We start from the raw sequence: 19,243 nt of genomic DNA on the forward strand, positions 1-19,243 counted from the left end.
CTAAAATGTCAAATTTCGTGAACCCCATCCTAAAAATGAATATTTCCAGGGATTTTCTCCCTTACCTCAGCATAAATTATAAAAGCAGTGAACTTGGAAATATAAAATCTGTTTTTATGACATGCTTATTACACACTATTTATTAATTATTATTTATCATTACAGTATTTTTATTACATTATGAAAATGGCAACACTCTTCCAAGATCTCACTTTTGTAGCTTGTATCACTTTTGATTAAGCCTGTTATAAGACAAAGCTCCTATCATAGGCACCAGTAGAAAAAAAGGGGCGTGGGGGCAAAGCCCCGCATGCACCCCGGGGCACGTGACCCTCATCGCCCCCCCCCCCTCATTCTGGCGCCTCTGGCTCCTATGGTTCATCAAGGACTATCAGATATGAAACAGCATGAAGATATTTAAGAAGCCAACTCAAAGAGTTCCTCCTCAGGTCTTGAGCAGTCCAGGGAAACAACGCACGTTACAACAAAGCTTAAACTTGTTCTTCATAATAATTTTAAAAACAACACTAGCTGCCTATTTAATTTTAAAAACAGCAAAAAATATCCACCTCCCTTTCTATTTCATAAAAGGAGTCCTGAAGTTTAGATCTCCTCAGTGTGATAGATATGCTTGCTTTGATCTGCTTACTCTTGGAAGTCCCCAAGACTCTGTGCTGCAGGCTCCATGCTGCCTGGGGCCCCTAGGAACAGCTCTGTCCATCTTTAGGGAATTTTTTCCTGAGAACCGCCTGTAACATTTCACGAACCCCAGTTTGGGAACCACTGGTCTAGTTTTACTTGGTCCTGCCTCAGCACAGGGGGCTGGACGTAAAGACCTCTTGAAGTCCCTTCCAGCCCTACATTTCTTTGGTTCTATGACCATTTGATTATCAGACAACCTAGCTGGAAAATCTGAACTATTCAAATTCCCAATAATACAGAATCTCCTCACAGTCCTTAGATACCCTGATATTAAGACATGGGTTTTGTCATGAACTCAGGAGTCAGATTTGTCAGAAGAGAGAGCAAGAGAACTCATCTCAGACTCAAGTGCCTCTGGCTGTCTAGAAACCTTTAGTTTATACTAGGCACACCTAGGTACTTAAAACTGGTATTAATCACTCACCGAGTATGTACCTAGCCTCTCAGGAAGGGTCGGACTTGGTGTGGCTAACCCCTCCCACCACTCATGCCACCACAGCTACACTCTATTTTTTAGCACACTAGCTTGATCAGAGCTAGTGCGTGTATGTCTCCCAGAGCTGGAAATTACACCTCCAGCTCAAAGTATAGGCATACCCATAGTCCCATGACATGACTGATACATATGCTTACAGGTTTGAATGCCCATCTCCAAAGTAGGGGAACCTAAATCCCCAAATTACTGGTCCATCTCTGAAAAGGCCATCTTCAAATGAGCTAACCACTATAGAAGGTCTTTGAACTCACCAGCTTTATCAAATATTTTTGAAAGGAATAATCCAAAGCCCCAGATGTCCTGAAGTCTCATTCCTGCTCATTTGAAATGGAACCACCACTCACCATCATCTTCTAGGAATGCAAGCCCTCTTCTCCTCTATACTACTCTTTGGCAAAAGTACTTTAGGGACCATACGTTTTTAACCCAAGTCCTCAACAGGGGAAAACTCACCCACTGCCCTAGACATGCTTTAACAGAACCTATGCTTCCTGATGGAACATTTTACACAGTTTGGGGCTGAATCCCTTTGATGCATCATATCAGTAACAGTGTGAAGCTGACAACTACTTTTTATAAAGTGAAGTTAGTGGGACTGAAACATGCTAGGTTGACAGTCGTGAAGACTGGAGTCTCTTTAGCCCAGATCGTCTAAGTTATTTTGGCACCTAACTCCAATTAATTTCAAGGATTTGGGCCATACCTCCTAATGGGAGTAGGTGCTTATATACTTCTGGGGATCTGGGCCAAAGAAACTGTCAACCCATCATCTTTCACTTCCCCTATGAAATGTCCACCAGAGAGCACATTTTCCTTTAAAGCATGTGTAGGGTAGTGGGTGAAATCATTGGGAGTTAGGTCTAAATACCTTTACCCTCAAATCCAGGTTCAAGCCCAGCTAGGGTTAATTCCAGCTTCTCCAACATGAACCTATCAATCTAACCTGACCTGGAGGAACCACCTCTATGAATGTGAGGGTAGTCCAGTCTCCATGCTTATTCAGCACTAGCCTCTCTGCTGAAACTGCCACCAACGGCAACCAATTAAATAATAATAATAATAAATAAATAATAATTGGAGATATACCTATCTCCTGGAACTGGAAGGGACCTCAAAAGGTCATCGAGTCCAGCCCCCTGCCTTCACTAGCAGGACCAAGTACTCATTTTTGCCCCAGACCCCTAAGTGGCCCCCTCAAGGATTGAACTCACAACGCTGTGTTTAGCAGGCCAATGATCAAACCACTGAGCTATCCCTCGGTTATGGTATCTGGGTCCCACATTGGGGGCTTGGGGAGAAGAGGGAAAGGTAGGGCTTCAAATTATTTACCCACTCAGGCTGGAGTTAGCAGGGGGTTATGTCATCACTCGTCAAAAAAGTGTGTTTTGCCTGTGGGATAATTAATATGTTAGCTATCCCACTGTAAGAACATAGTGGAGACAAGACTCTTCAGTTTTGCTGTGAGATAAACAAGTCCAGGTGAATCAGGAGTGGGCGGTAGAGTGCTGAGCTCACCTAGCTACCTTGTGCTAAACACCGCTAGTACTTTGTCTCCGATTAGGATTTTACAGTGAGATAGCTATCACGTTTGTTATCCCGCTGTTAAAAAAACAAAGCAAAACTCCTTGCATTGGAGAGGAAAAAGCCAGAGTGCACTTGAGAGTGACAAACTCTCTTCCTGTTCCTTGTCTTGAGATTGCATCTCTTTCTTTGATCTCCCTAGACCACCACTTGACTAGTCTTAGCACACAAAGCCTGGAAGAGCAGCATAAGAAGAAACACAGGGAAAATACAGAGAGGGGAGAAAGGGAGGTTATAATGTGCCATTCTGACCTCTCGGGGTTGGCAGACAGGGGGTCAGTGAGACACCATGGGTACATATTATGAAGATGAATTTCTGAAGTGAGATGACCCCCTTCACCCAATGGGGCCACAGACTGTACCCACTGTACACTCTCGTATGCCATTTGAAACTGATCTGAGACCAATAGTTCATTTCACACAGGCCACTGAGGAGACAACCATTACTGACTTAAATGGGATTTGAACTGTTTCCTGGAGGACAAAATGCTTTTTAATTCCATTATCTACACTGTGCCACTGATTCCCACCAAATAAGGTCAAGATAACCTTTCAAATATTTCCCATTCTTGCTAATGCTGGCTCAGCTCCACTGGCATTAGCAAGTTTGGGAGTACATTCTAAACACTGTATTATAAAATACTTCTCAAAATAGGTCTAATTTACACAGTGCTTGAAATGGTGGCAGAAGTCAGTGGTCCATCTACACTATGGCTCCCTATATAGCTGACTCATAGAAATGAATCAGGTTTAGGAATACAGGGATATTTCTCAAAAATCGTTTCCTAGGATATGTCTTCATTACCGGCTGGATAGGCGGGCAGCGATCGATCCAGTGGGGATCTATTTATCGCATCTAATCTAGACGCAATAAATCGATCCCCAAGCACTCTCTGGTCAACTCCTGTACTCCTGCTCAATGAGAGGCGCAGGCAGAGTCGACGGGGGAGCGTCAGCAATTGACTCACCGTAGTGAAGACACCACGGTAAGTAGATCTAAGTACATCGACTTCAGCTACGTTATTCACATAGCTGAAGTTGCATAACTTAGATCGATTCCTCCCCCCCACAACGTAGACCAGGGCCTAGTGTATCCATAGGCTTCTCTGAAAAGCCCAATCTTGATCCAGCTTCTTCCCACTGATGGATTCCCAAACTCTGCTTCATTCCCAGCCCAAATCACAGGTGATCAAGCCAACCAGTAGGGGAGCCTGCTCAGTGCTTTCCCTTTCTTTCATGCTCACTGGCATAGGGACAAGAGGCCTTTGGTGCTTTACAATCCTTCATCCCCTAAAATCATCAGAAATTTTTAATTAAACCAATAGTATCCAAACAAAATCACATTTTCTATGATGGAACGGCCATCGTTATTCTAATCAGAATACTTCAACTTAGTGCTTACTGAGTTACTGTCCAATCCTGGTCCTGAAATGAAATAGTCAGACTCTTCCAACTCCCTTTATCACTGATTTATTATTTCAGAGCAATTCTAAATCACTGCTAACTAAAGAGCTGTAGATATAAAAATTTCTGCTTCCTCACACGCAAAGTAATGCACATTGGAAAACGTAATCCCTACTACACATATAACATGAAGGGATATGAATTAGCTGTTACCATTCAAGAAAGAGCTCTTGGGGTCATCATGGATAGTTCTCTGAAAGCATCTGCTCAGTGAGCAGTGTCAGTCAAAAAAGCTAACACAATGTTAGGAACCAAAAGGTAAGGAATTGATAAAACAGAAAATATCATAATGCCACTATATAAATCTATGGTACACCCACATCTTCAATACTGTGCGCCGTTCTTGTCACCCCATCTCTAAAAAGGTATATTTGAATTGTAAAAAGTACAGAGAAGGGCAACATAACTGATTAAAGGTATGGAACAGCTTCTATATGAGGAGAGATTTAAAAGACTGGGATTTCGCAGCTTGGAAAAGAGACAACTAAGGGGGGGATATGATAGAGGTCTATAAAATCATGACTGGTGTGGAGAAATTGAATAAGGAAGTGTTATTTATCCCTTCACATAACACAAGACCCAAGGGTCACCCAATGAAATCAATAGGCAGCAGGTTTAAAACAAACGTAAGAAAGTAATTCGTCACACATCCCACTGTCAACCCGTGGAACTTATTGCCAGGGGATGCTTTTGAACTGGGTTCAAAAAGAATTAGATTAGTACATGGAGGACAGGTCCATCAATGGCTAGGGACACAACCCCTTGTTCTGGGTATCCCTAAATCTCTGACTTCTAGAAGCTGAAACTGAAAGATAGGGGAATGGATCACTTGATAAAGTGCCCTGTTCTGTTCACTCCCTTTGAAGCATCTGGCACTAGTCATTATTGGAAGAGAGAACACTGGGCTAGACGGACCGTTGATCTGACCCAGTATGGCCATTCTTCCATTCATGTATATTCTCATTCCTTATCTAGTTCAATTTTTCCTTTCCTTTCATCTCTCCCTCCCATCTCTCTCTGTGTGTGTTTGTGTGTGTGAGAGAGAGATGTGAGTATTACAGGCACTTTATCAGAGCTTAAGTTATTTCCCAGAAGACATTCCTGGAGGATGACATATTTTGCATTACTTTTATGGTCCCCATGACTCCTAAACAGCCCTTGGCATTCGTAGCTCACAGAATCAGAAATTAACATACCGTGTATCTTTTCATACAAAGGCTCATGGTGGTGCATGGAATGTGTCAGCTTACACATGGGCAGCCATTTCTGTGAAACCCGGCTGACTAACTATGTAGGAAAGCCTATCAAATTGTCCCTCATCCTCTCTTCTGCTGTCCAAACTAATTGTATGAAGTCCAGTTTGCCCTAGTTCTAATCTAATTTAGTTCTAGACTGCGGTTTCACACCTGTAGTTTGTAACGGTTGAGCATCTCCAAGCAGATATAAATGCTGTGCATCCCATGTGGTTTGCCCAAAGATAGTAAATGGAGAGACAAAGCCTCAGTGGTGATTTTGGTTTTACAAAAAAAATGTCAGTCACGTTTTTGCAAAACTAAAGTGAGTTTGGATTTGGATCCCATTTATGTGAAACAACCACATATGTCTGAACATAAAGTTCAAATTGTGGATCTGGATATCAAGCTTCCTAATATACAGTGGGTTTAGATCTGGTGGGTTTGATTTGGAACAGACAGGAAAATATGGAAAATTCTGATTCTGATCCATGGTCAGATTTCAAACACCCTCAAATTTAGGATTATTTGTATCCAGGGTTTTGAATCAGGCACATCTCTAAACAAATCTGGGTTCCAGACTAACTCTTTAGCATGGCTCAAAGAAGATTCTGTAGTATGTTTGTAATATAATTTTATAATTGTTTAGTGTGTTAAATTAGTATAATTATTAATTACCTGTGCTCTAGCAGCACCTAAAATATGCGGGGTACCTTAACACTACGTAGGAGGGCAGAGTCAACGCCCTGAAGAGCTTACAGTCTAAAAAGACATAATCACAGTAAGTGACTTTTAAGCAGTTTAACATGCTTGTCAGGACAGGGCTCTTCTGTCTAACAATGTGTTTCTTTTTGCTAGTTTACATGTAACCAATCTTTATGACTTGCGTGAGAATGTTGTAACAAAAAAGGAAAACAAATGGTTTTGCCTGTTAAGAGTGAACGTTCAAATCTAAAAAATCAAAATGAATATTGGTGTCAAACAAATCTTCCCCACAGGTTTAAAGAAAAAACCAACCTCCCCCCCACCCCAAGATGGTTTACATTCATTTTAAGCTTCAATGTACATTGTAAATGAAAAGGGTGTGCCAAAAACATTGTTAGTTTTGTTGTTTTCTAAGGGAAAAGAAAACAGTTTTCCATAATTACTTAACCTTTGCCTCTTCTGCATTGTCTCCAGACTTACCTGCAGTTGGAGTGGGCCTAAGCCTGGTGTTGCCGCGGCAGCAGCTGCCATGGTAGTTGGGATCAGCTGAACAGGGTAAGGGTCACCTAAGTAAGAGAATAATAGAGGCGTCAGCACCTTTTATCTACTCTCCACCTGCAAATTAAACTCCTGCATTCACTCTTTCCAAAAGCCTTCTTTTGTGTGCCTTGCTGAGGCCTAATGAAAAGCTCTATTGTGAAGCCTTTTACTAACACTCTTTTCACAATTCTGGCTGAGAGAGGAATGTGAATAAAAGGCACAAGCAATTAAGGCGGAAACCTCATCCTTTTTCATGATGTATTTAGGGAAATGGAAAAAAAAAGTACGCACTGATCAGAGGGCTGCACATCAAAAAAATAAAAAAAATAAAGTAAAAAAAAAAGACAGAGAGAAAGAAAAGAAAAGGAGAACAGTATAACCTTGATACGATCACAGTATTAGACGGGGACAAATTTATAGACTGGTCCAGAATATGAAGTTAACCAAACTGAGATCATTGTTTGTAAGCTGAATAGCACACAGATCAAACTTTAGTATCTATGTGAACAAAAATGGCACACTCTTGAATTCTGTATTTTCTTTTTTGGTGGAAGCAATCTTGCTTTACAGACTGAGACCCCAATTCTGCAAAAGGCAAAAGAGTGTGAAGTCAAAGGGACACCGCACAAGTTTCAGGAGCCCCCTCCCAGATCCCTTTGCAGGATTGGTGCCTTAATCTAGCTTCTTAGAAAAAATGAAGATAGCTTAGGCTCAGCATCCTACTGTGCTAGACACAGTGTAGGAGTAAAATAAAAGTTTTAAAAAAAGTGGCAAACACTTTTAATGAAAAATGTTCATTATCTGAAGAGAAAAAACGGTAGCCCTCTCACCCCAAAACAAACAAAAACAAGGAGAGACATGTTTCACTATAAAAATAGTCACTTTTGGTTTCCCTTTAAATGTTTTACTTTTAAATGAATTATATTCTTGTCCATCTACTAATGAAACCAATGGGAAAGCTGGAGCGGCAAGCTTCATAGAAATGTTACATGCATTATATTCCTTGCCCAAATGACAAAATGTTTAAAAGCTTTCCACTCAATTAATAAGGATCATCAGACCATTCGTGCATGGCCCAATGATCTGCTAATAGATATGATCAGCACAGCATAGAATGCGCCATTTTAAATAAGACCATGACAGACACCGAACATTTTATTAGGTAGGCACTCTACAAGGTTGTAGTACATTTGATTAAGCGGACACAATAAAAGTTTCCCTCCAGGATTATACTTTTTGGGGCAAACTGATAAAAGAGCAATTTAAAAGGTCATGCAGAATGCAACATTCCATGATTATCAATTAATTATTATTATTATTAAAATATATATTTGTGATGACATCAGGTGTAAGTCCCAGGAAACATAAAACGTGGAAAAAGCACTCATTTTTAAAATACTGTAAATAGGCTGTGTTGTAAAATTTGGTGTATGTGCTTTCAGGAAAGCCACTAATGTTTATGTTGCCCTTTTTTAATGTGCTCTACCCATACACAACTTTTCACTGAAAGATCTCAGTGGTTCATAAACACTTAAACACCGCAACTCCCCTGTGAGTTGCATTAGTATTATTAAACTAATTTATAGTTGGGTAAACTGTGAGACAGAAAAAATTAAGCCTTGATTCAGCAACACACACAAGCACATACTGATCTTCAATGGGACTTATATGTATGCTTAAAGTTAAGACTGTACTTAAGTGCTTTCCTGAACAAGGGCTGAAGTTATTTTTTCTAGGACACACAGTCAAGCAGTGTAAAAACCAACAACATAACCCAGGAATCCTGACTTCTAGATTTCTGCACCAGCCACCAATCCACACTTCTTTTTCTAACTTGGTTTTGATTTTTAATCAAACGATGTTACTGTTCCACATTTTCCAATATCCCCTGGATTTAATTTAGGATTCCATTTCCCGTTTAATATCATTGATTGAATGAAGTGATTCTTTGACTTTAAAATTTTCTAATCTTTTACATCACCCAGTGAAAGAAGCAGCTAGTCTTAAAGACAGCTAAGAAAAATATCCCAAAAAAGTAACAGACTCAACATTCATAGCTTTGTGCTACTCCCAATGCCACAAGAACCTCAAAGGAAAATCCCAGTTTCATTTTGAATGACTTCTTTCTAGAAATGGGCAGATTGTGCAAATGCCAGCCACACAAGAAATCAAAATTATTTTTTTCCTCAATTCCAAAGAAAAGAGCAATGAATGCTGATGTGCACTGAAGTGTAGTTTTTAAAACACTAAGCTGTGTGGAGCCAGGATCTTGTGTGCTCCATGTTTTCCATGGTCACTATTATTATTGTTGTAATTAATTATTAAGTATTATTATTATTTTGGTTGTTGACACATTTCCAGTGCTCCAAAAATATTTTTAAGAACAATATATATATATATATATATATATATATATATATATATATATATATATATATATATAACAAAAGCTTAAAAGCTTTTGTGACCCTACCATGAAGCTTTTGGAATCCATAATATTTCTGTTACTTCAATATTACTATGTCTTCCTACCATTATGTGCTAGGATTTTAAAATTCCTTTTATTAAGTGAAGTATCTCTTGTCTGCTATAGGCTTTTGTTTCTTCAAACATTTCCCACCATCGCAACTCCTGTGGCTAGTCTATACTAATACTCCCACTGTTGCAACTGACCCAATGTAACAATAATGGGAAAGTTTAGGCCAGGTACAGTAATGAGTAGAGGCAGTATCAGACTTCATTGTTCTAAGTACTGTACACACACATAGCAAGAGACTGTCTCTGTCTCTTAAAAAGATAAAACAAACAAAGAGTGGGAGCGGAAAATAAGAGAGGGGAACTGACTTGCCCAGTGAATGTCACACAGCAGGCCAGAGAAGAGACTAAAACCCAGATCGCCTGACTCCTAACCCAATACCCGCTCCACTGGAGAGCACTACCTCTCTGAGCTGTCCTTAACATTTCTCCTGAATTGGCATTTAGATTTGTCTGAGCAGTTGTAGCTAATGCTTAACACATTTTAGGGAAATGCATTTCTTAAGCATTTTATTAATGCTTTACATAAGAACATAAGAACGGCCGTACCGGGTCTGACCAAAGGTCCATCTAGCTCAGTATCCTGTCTACCGACAGTGGCCAATGCCAGGTGCCTCAGAGGGAGTGAACCTAACAGGCAATGATCAAGTGATCGCTCTCCTGCCATCCATCTCCATCCTCTGACAAACAGAGGCTAGGGACACCATTCTTACCCATCCTAGCTAATAGCCATTTATGGACTTAGCCACCATGAATTTATCCAGTTCCCTTTTAAACGTTGTTATAGTCCTAGCCTTCACAACCTCCTCAGGTAAGGAGTTCTACAAGTTGACTGTGCGCTGCGTGAAGAAGAACTTCCTTTTATTTGTTTTAAACCTGCTGCCTATTAATTTCATTTGGTGACCCCTAGTTCTTGTATTATGGGAATAAGTAAATAACTTTTCCTTATCCACTTTCTCAAGATCACTCATGATTGTATATACCTCTATCATATCCCCCCTTAGTCTCCTCTTTTCCAAGCTGAAGAGTCCTAGCCTCTTTAATCTTTCCTTGTATGGGACCCTCTCCAAACCCCTAATCATTTTAGTTGCCCTTTTCTGAACCTTTTCTAGTGCTAGAATATCTTTTTTGAGATGAGGAGACTACATCTGTACACAGTATTCGAGATGTGGGCGTACCATGGATTTATATAAGGGCAATAATATATTCTCAGTCTTATTCTCTATCCCCTTTTTAATGATTCCTATAGTAAATGTCTCATTTTTAGATCTAAACGGTCCTTTTCCCAAGTGCTGGGAACTTTTTAGGAATGTGAAACAAGATAGTCAGCTATTAGAAACAGCTATTTCCAAACCAGGCATACGCTTGTACTACTCAAACAATCCACTTTCAAACAGTAGTATTATACTGAAGCCAATCTACAAAACGCAATCACGACATACTGTTGTATTACAATCAGGAAGGAATTAGTGGCTACCAGTCTCCCTTTATCTTTTAGACAACAGCCAAAAATACAGAATTTAGGGAAGCTCCTTTAAGTTCCAAACTATCAGCTACAATTCCTAGACTTTTGCTACAAAAGAAATGTTAAAGTCAGGTATTTGCTGTATTTTTGTTTTTTTTACAAACCCGAGGGAAGGATCTGGAATGGAGCAAGGGGTGGAATTTGCATCTTAAGAGAAAAGGTAGAAATGATTTGATTACCTGCTAAATTCCTCTTAATTACAAATACACTTATTTCCCACCTGCACCACTTAGACAGATAACATAACTCAAACATGACAGAAGTGGCAGGACAGAGCAAGAGAGCCAGGCATGAGAGAGAGGGGTATTACACCGGGAGCTCTAGGTGGGATGAAGGTCTGTTTTGGAGATTGTGGAGGGTGCAGGATGGAACAGAGATTTGGGAGTCTGCGAGTGCAGATTGTAGGACCATCCCTCAGAGGGTGATTTCAGGGTTTGTGGAAAAGGGGATGAAGAGGGAGGAGAAATTGGGGGGGGGGGAATACAGGACCCCAGAGTGACTTGGAAGAGGAAGCAATGCAGTTGCAGAGGAGCATGCAGGTGAGGATGGACCTGGTTTGTGGGAGAATGAGGGTGAGGGGGGACTTGGGTGGTTAGTGTGGAGCAGAAGGGAGTGTGGGGGGAAGTTGTCTCTGGCTGATGCACTGACACTGTAACAGATTGTCTGATTTGCAAACTGCTCTAGAAGCTGCCTTGGGAGACTACACAGTGGCGAAAGTGCTGAGATTGGTTCCAGTGTTATAGAGTATAATTCTTTTTCAAAATATGAAGAAGATGGCAGAGGTGAGAATTACAAGAGCATGGAGCCCCTTGGAAGCAGACGGGGAAAAAGGCAATTGAAGAAACTGGAATCTCCTGATGTGAATCCAATGCTTTCTATAAAAACATGTAGGGTAAAATTTTCAAAAACACCTAAGTGACCTAGGAGCCTAAGTCCCCATTCACTTTCAATGGGACATAAGCCCCTGCATACCTAAGTCACTTTTGAAAATAAGACAAACACCCAAGTCACATAGGCACTTCTGAAAATTTTACCTGCATAGACCAGGCCTTTTCATCCTTTGTTTCAAGGATGAACCGCTCCTCTCCTTTCCTGCCTATCTATACATTATCACTGGTCTCCTTCTCTGCTGTGCGGACCTGATCTTTGATATTCCCTTCACTCCTGCTTTATTCCCATGTCCCACAAGCAGCTCGCTCTCTTTGCCTCTTCTCCTGGAATCTTTTCCCTGGTCCTATATGTCCTACAACAGTGATACTCCTACTGAGACTCGCGAGCTGCAAGTGGCTCTTTAATATGTCTCATGCATCTCTTGGCAGCACATGATATTAAAACACTGTGTGATTTAATTATTAAATAATCTAAGTTATTAAGTAAGCAGGATGATTTTACTATGCTATTAACCAATTGCAATTGATAAAATAATAATACTTGGTCAGTCATTTTGTTGTGAGAATTATATATATATAATACACACACACACACACATATATATACACACTAAATATTCCCCATCATACTGTTTCAATATTAGTATATAGTACAGGGGTCGGCAACCTTTCAGAAGTGCTGTGCCGAGTCTTCATTTATTCATTCCAATTTAAGGTTCCGCGTGCCAGTAATACATTTTAACGTTTTTAGAAGGTCTCTTTCTATAAGTCTATAAATATACAACTAAACTATTGTTGTATGTAAAGTAAATAAGGTTTTTAAAATGTTTAATAAGCTTCATTAAAAATTAAATTAAAATGCAGAGCCCCCAGACTGGTGGCCAGGACCCGGGCAGTGAGAGTGCCACTGAAAATCAGCTCGCTTGCCACCTTTGGCACGTGTGCCATAGGTTGCCTACCCCTACTATAGTACATGAAACAATGAATTCACACTACTGTGTCTCTTTTGGGTAATGCTGATCAGTAAATTGGCACCTGAACCACTGAGGTCTGAATGTCACTGCCCTACAACCTTCCCATTCTTAAAACCCACCTTCAGTCACAGTCACTCAAACAACAATCTTCTAAGGCCTTGTCTACATGAGAGAGTTGCACTGGTTTAACTTGTCAGCTTTTAAATAGATTTTAGTTAAACCAGTACAAACCCTTGCATTATACATTCTATTTTCAGCTTAAGAGTGGCTTGTTTTAGTTTAGCTTTAATTGATTCCTAAGCAATTTAAGCAAAACTGACTTAAGCCCAGTTAAAACGGAAATATCCTTTTGTACCACAGCCTTTTGCACTGGCTTAACGAAATCAGTTTAAAATCATACCTTAAATAAGCACCAAAGAAACTTACGAACTTAAGTTCCATTTTCAAAAGTAATTTAGGCACTTAGGAATCTAAGGGTATGTCTACACTATGAAATTAGGTCGAATTTATAGAAGTCATTTTTTTTAGAAATCGTCTTTATACAGTTGATTGTGTGTGTCCCCACACAAAATGCTCCAAGTGCATTAAGTTGGCAGACTGCATCCATAGTACTGAGGCTAGCGTCGACTTCCGGAGCGTTGCACTGTGAGTAGCTATCCCATAGTTCCCGCAGTCTCCGCTGCCCATTTGGATTCTGGGTTGAGATCCCAATGCCTGATGGGGCAAAAACAGTGTCGCGGGTGGTTCTGGGTACATGTTGTCAGGCCCCCCCTCTCCCTCCATGAAAGCAACGGCAGACAATCGTTTCACACCTTCTTTCCTGGGTTACCTGAGTAGACGCCATACCATGGCAAGCATGGAGCCCACTCAGCTCACCGTCACCGTACGTCTCCTGGGTACTGGCAGACGTGGGACTGCATTGCTACACAGCAGCAGCTCATTGCCTTTTGGCATCAGGTGGTGCATTACGATTGGTAGCCATTGTCGCCATATTCCTGGGTGCTCTTTTAACCGACCTCGGTGAGGTCGGTCAGGGGCGCTGGGTAGACATGGGAGTGACTCAGCCAGGTCATTCCCATCTTCTGCTGAGCACCCAGGAGCTGACGATGGCTTGCAGTCATACTGCACTGTCTGCTGCCAGCCTAAGATGTAAAAGATAGATGGATCAAAACAAGAAATTGACCCGATTTGTTTTGTGAAATCAACGGCCTGCTAAACCCAGGGTTTTGAGTTCAATCCTTGAGGGGGCCATTCTGTGTGACAGTTGTTTGTGTTTCTCCTTGATGTAAAGTCACCCCTTTTGTTGATTTTAATTCCCTGTAAGCCATGTTGTCAGTCGCCCCTCCCTCCGTCAGAGCAACAGCAGATAATTGTTTCGCGCAAAACCAGGCGACGAGGCGATGGCAGCGCGGTGATGAGTGGGACATGATCATAGATTTCTCACAAAGTACGGGCCGGGCAATGTGCCCCGGCAATGTGCACATCATGCTGATGAGCTCTGCAAACACGCTGGCCAAACAGGAAATGAAATTCAAAAGTTCGCGGCCCTTTTCCTGTCTATCTGGCCAGTGCATCTGAGTTGAGAGCGCTGTCCAGAGTGGTCACAATGGAGCATTCTGGGATAGCTCCCAGAGACCAATACCGTCGAATTGTGTCCACACTATCTCAAATTCGACCCGGCAAGGCCGATTTCAGCGCTAACCCCTCGTCGGAGGTGAAGTAAAGAAATCCATGTAAAGAGCCCTTTAAGTTGGAAAAAAGGCTTTGTCATGTGGAGGGGTCCAGGCTTAAATTGAGGTAATGCTGCTAAATTCGACCTGAAGTCGTAGTGTAGACCAGGCCTGAGTCCTGTTGACTTTCAAAAGAGACTTAGGTCCCTAATTGCATAAGTCACTTTTGAAAATGAGATTTAGGGCCCTAAATTACTTTAAATGCTTTTGAATATTTTATCCAAGATCTAATATTTGTTAAAGAATAGATAAAAAATTAATAATTTAAAAGAAAATCCCTTAGGAAGTAACAGTGTTAAAATCATAACCTGTTTCATTTAATTTCTTCTTCTCTCACACCACTCTTTTATTTTATACCATGCTGTACTCTCTTCCAGTGTCCTGTCTTCTAATAGGCTACAAGCTCTTCAGAGCTACCAGCTCTTTTGTGTTATTCATAAGGCTACAATTTAGCAATTTTTAGTAAAAGATTTTATTTTTAGTAAAAGTCATAGACAGGTCATGGGCAATAAACAAAAATTCACCGCCTGTGACCTGTCCATGACCTTTACTATAAATACCCGACTAAATCTTAGCTGGGGGGCCTGGGGCACCGCTGCTCTGGGAGGTCCCCGAGGGGCCTCTGCTCTGGGGGGCCCCAGAGCCAGCCCCAGCGGCCACTACTCAGGCTGTCTGCAGGGCCAGCGGCTGCTCCCAGGGCCACGGTTCTGGCTACTCCTGGACTGCTGCTCAAGTAGTCCCTGGGGCCAGCCACACTGGCTGCAGCTTGGTTGGTCCCCGGGGCCACCCGAGGAGCAGTTGGTGCATTGGGCCCCAGGGACACTCCAGCAGCGGCCAGTGTGGCTGGCTGTAGGGCTGCTCCACCAACCACTGCAGAAGTCACAGAAGCCGTGACTTCCACGACCTCTGTGACAGACACACAGTCTTACTTATTTGCTACATAAATCCAGCTACACCCTAATGTTAAATAATAATGTTTTGACATAGAATATCACAGGGTTGGAAGGGACCTCAAGAGGTCATCTAGTCCAACCCCCTGCTCAAAGCAGGGCCAATCCCCAATTTTATTTTATTATTATGTTGCTCTAGATCCCTAAATGGCTCCTTCAAGGATTGAACTCATAACCCTGGGTTTAGCAGACCAATGCTCAAACCACTAAGCTATCCCTCCCCTGTGATTCTTAGGTTGCACTTCCTTATAGAAACAACTAGAACAGGTTGAAAATTTTTGATGAAATATATTTTCATTAAAATTGGCCTTTTATCAATTTCATGATTCTTTTCCTACAATTTTTTCCCCAATTAAATTAGAAAATGGAAAATTTAACCTTTTTAGTTGTTAAGTTTATTGTTTTTCCACCCCCTCCCCCTTTTCACTGGCAAAAATGGAAATATGAGAAAGAATGAAAACAGAAAAAAAAATGAAAAAAAAATCACAAATAACAAATTTACAAAAACATTGATTAACTGAAGTGTTGCTTCTTTTTAAACCTGTACATTTCCCCCATTTTTGATCAGCTTTAGAAATAGCTCAGTTTTAAAAAATGTTTTTATTACTTAAATATCTTTCTGATGAGTACGCAAAGGAGGTGGGTACAGGCAGGTATGCCACAGCAACACTTCTCACCACTCATTCATACTTTTCCATTTCCACACTTTACTTTGATGGTTCTGATGTGGAAGTAGGGATGTTTAAAATACCATGGGAGGACTGGAAATAGATGGGCACTTGGACACTATTCATAGCTTCTGTCCCAGGAGACAGTGGAGGGCTCAGGCCCGACCAGGGAAGGTGGTGGGGGAGAGAAAGAGTGAGCAGGTGCCACTGAGGGACCACATGACAGCACACATCCTGGTATCCTGACTTCCTTTCAGCATACCTATGCACAGTTCCAGTTGCACTTTTTTTTTTTTTTTTTTAACTGCAGCCACTGGGAGCTGCGGGCATCCATGCAAATGTAAACAAACTGTCTGGTGGCCTGCCAGTGGATTACCCTGATGGGCCACCTGCGGCCTGCAGACCGGAGGTCGCCCACCAGTGGTGTAGACGTTCCTGCTCAGGTTGGAACCTGGGCTCTGAGACCCTTCCTCCCTTCCCCAGGTTTTAGAGCCTGAGTTCCAGCCTGAGAAGGAATGTCTCCACTGCTATTTTTTGTGACATAGCACGAGCCTGAATTTGTAGACCTGGGCTTCGAGATTTGCTGTCACAGGGATTTTTGTTGTTTGTTTGTTTGTTTTTGCAGCATAGATATACTTTATTTAGGTGCTCAAATATAGATTTAGGGTATGTCCACACAGTCCGTGGCAGCAAAATCTCTCAGCTCAGGTCAACAGACTCAGGTAAGCGAGGCTCACGCTAGTCCTCTAAAAACAGCCGTGTAGACGGCACTTTGAAGTTGTGGCTCAGGCTGAGGCTCTGGCGCTGAAGCTTGGGGGGTGGGGTAGGGTTCAAAGCCCAAGCTCCAATGTGAGCCACAACTTCAAAGTAGTGTCTAGACAGCTCTTGTCAGAGTGCTAGCGCAGCTCCACTAGCCCGCGTCTGTCAAATCAGGCTGGGATGCTTGCTGCCAGGGGCTCATCGACATTCTCCCAGGGACTCAATTTTAGGCACCAGTTTTGGCCCAGCAATTGAACTGAAACCACCAACTTCTTATTACAGAAGTCACTATTTTCTCTGTCTATTTCAGATTTATTCAAGGTACCGTGAGAGCCTCCCCCCGCACTTCTGATTTGGCAATTTTACTTGTAACTGAAAAACAAATCACCGGCGGTTGTTCCCCATCAAGATACTTTTAGTTCAGTGTCCAACACTATAGCAGTGACACATTCCCACAGAGCATACTAGGCACATGCTTTACCACAAAGCAGCTAAATCTTGCTGTGCCAATCCACAGTTTTAAATTTTTTTTTCTTATTTTGGGGGAGGGGAAGATGAGAGTTTAGTCATATGATCATTCTTTTCCAAGGCGCAAACAGTAGCTCTAAAAGATGATTAACATCCTTACAAAGAAACTACAGTATGTGGTCCTGATAACACATGGTTCCTATTTTTGTCATTCTGATAAAAGCGTACCATGTCAATTTTCTTTTCTTGTGATTTGGTGGTTGTCATTGACCTGTATGTCAGCTGATACAGCTGACACAGTTAAATCAGAAATTAGCATGCAGTCTCTTTAGAAGCCAGACACATGGACCCTGCGTACAAGAGAGATTATAAATACAGCCCACATGATAACCCATTAAACAATGAAACATGTGACTAACTAAAAAATAGAGATACATCAGCAAATATGCCCAAGGAAGTTTATGGTATTTAACTCCTAAACATTAATTGTATTGTACTATACGAGGAACCAATTACCAGAGCATTTCATTTTTATTGGATGTAGATAATATTGTTCAGAAAATGGAGGAACAGTAAATTCAGAACATTTTATTAGGCCTGGCTTGGCCCCTTTCTTACACATTTATGCCTATTTTAAGGGGTAATTAGATATTTCATCAATAATTTTGTGTGCTTATTTTATTTAGGAAATTTCTAGCCGCAATTAGCTGAAATACAACAAACATACAATATACCTATTGTATATTCACATTTTTTCCCCAATTGGATATGGCTGAAGCCATGATTAAAGTGCTTTCCAAAAAACCCAAGTGGATGACATCTGACTGGGAAAACAATATGATTTGTTACAACAAATTTTCCATAGAGGGAGGGAGGAAAGGGCAAAGAAAAAGAAAAACAGGTTTTGTTTCCTAAATTTGGCATGTAGCCATAAAAATAACATAGGTACCAGCAAGTAAAACACCACCTAGGAGCTGTCCTGAGAACTAGTGAATGATCTGGAAAACATATTTGGTAGCAAATCCCCCCTTCAAAACTTTTTGAAGTGTAGTACCAGTAACTACCATTTCTAGAAACAAAACAAAACTGAAAAAACCATGTCACTCAGGCCTGGTCTACACTAGGCGTTTAAACCGGTTTTAGGAGTGTAAAACCGATTTAACGCCACACCCGTCCACACTGAGAGGCCTTTTATATTGGTATAAAGGGCTCTTTAAACCGGTTTCTGTACTCCTCCCTAATGAGAGGAGTAGCGCTAGTATCGGAATTACCATATCGGATTAGGGTTAGTGTGGCCGCAGATCGACGGTATTGGCCTCCGGGCGGTATTCCACAGTGCACCACTGACCACTCTGGACAGCAATCTGAACTCGGATGCAGTGGCCAGGTAGACACCAAAAGCCCCGTGAACTTTTGAATATTTCCTGTTTGCCTAGCGTGGAGCTCAGATCAGCACGTGTGGCGATGCAGTTAAAAATCAAAATAAAGAAAGAGCTCCCGCATGGACCATGCGGATGTGATCGCTGTAAGGGCAGGCAAATCTGTTCTATCAGCGCTCCGTTACAGAAGACGAAATTCAAAATCATTTTTAAAAAATCTCCAGACAGACGCCATAGCAGGGGCTCAGCGCACTGCTGCGTGACAAACGTAACGGAAAGCCAAAGAATCAAATGGACGCTCATGGACTGGAGGACTCAAGCTATCCCACAGTTCCTGCAGTCTCTGAAAAGTATTTGCATTCTTGGCTGAGCTCCAAATGCTTCTAGGGTCAAACACAGTGTCCGCGGTGGGTCAGGGCATAGCTCGGCAATTTACGCACCCCACCCACCCCCAGAAGTGAAAAGGAAAACAATCCTCTCTTGACTCTTTAACATGTCACCCTATCTTTACTGAATGCTGCAGATAGACCCGATGCTGCAGCACTCAACACCAACATCCTTGCTCCCCCCCGCCATGGGTGGCTGATGGTGTAAAACGACTGGTAGCCGTCCTCATCATCAGCCTATTGGCACATGGGGCAGTGC

At 41.7% G+C, this 19,243-nt stretch overlaps 1 protein-coding gene across 49 annotated transcripts in view; it reads right to left on the bottom strand.

The window, feature by feature from the left end:
- SOX5 (SRY-box transcription factor 5) overlaps positions 1 to 19,243 on the bottom strand; it is an 862,257-nt gene that overhangs the window by 106,908 nt on the left and 736,106 nt on the right. For all 49 annotated transcript variants that reach the window (XM_039544018.1, XM_039543816.1, XM_039543795.1 and 46 more), the window contains one exon: positions 6,661 to 6,746. In XM_039544018.1, the coding sequence (XP_039399952.1) occupies positions 6,661 to 6,746 (86 nt within the window). The remainder of the gene's footprint in view (positions 1 to 6,660; positions 6,747 to 19,243) is intronic.

Source organism: Mauremys reevesii, linkage group 1 (assembly GCF_016161935.1).
Source record: "Mauremys reevesii isolate NIE-2019 linkage group 1, ASM1616193v1, whole genome shotgun sequence".
In the NCBI taxonomy this organism is placed as follows: domain Eukaryota; kingdom Metazoa; phylum Chordata; order Testudines; family Geoemydidae; genus Mauremys; species Mauremys reevesii.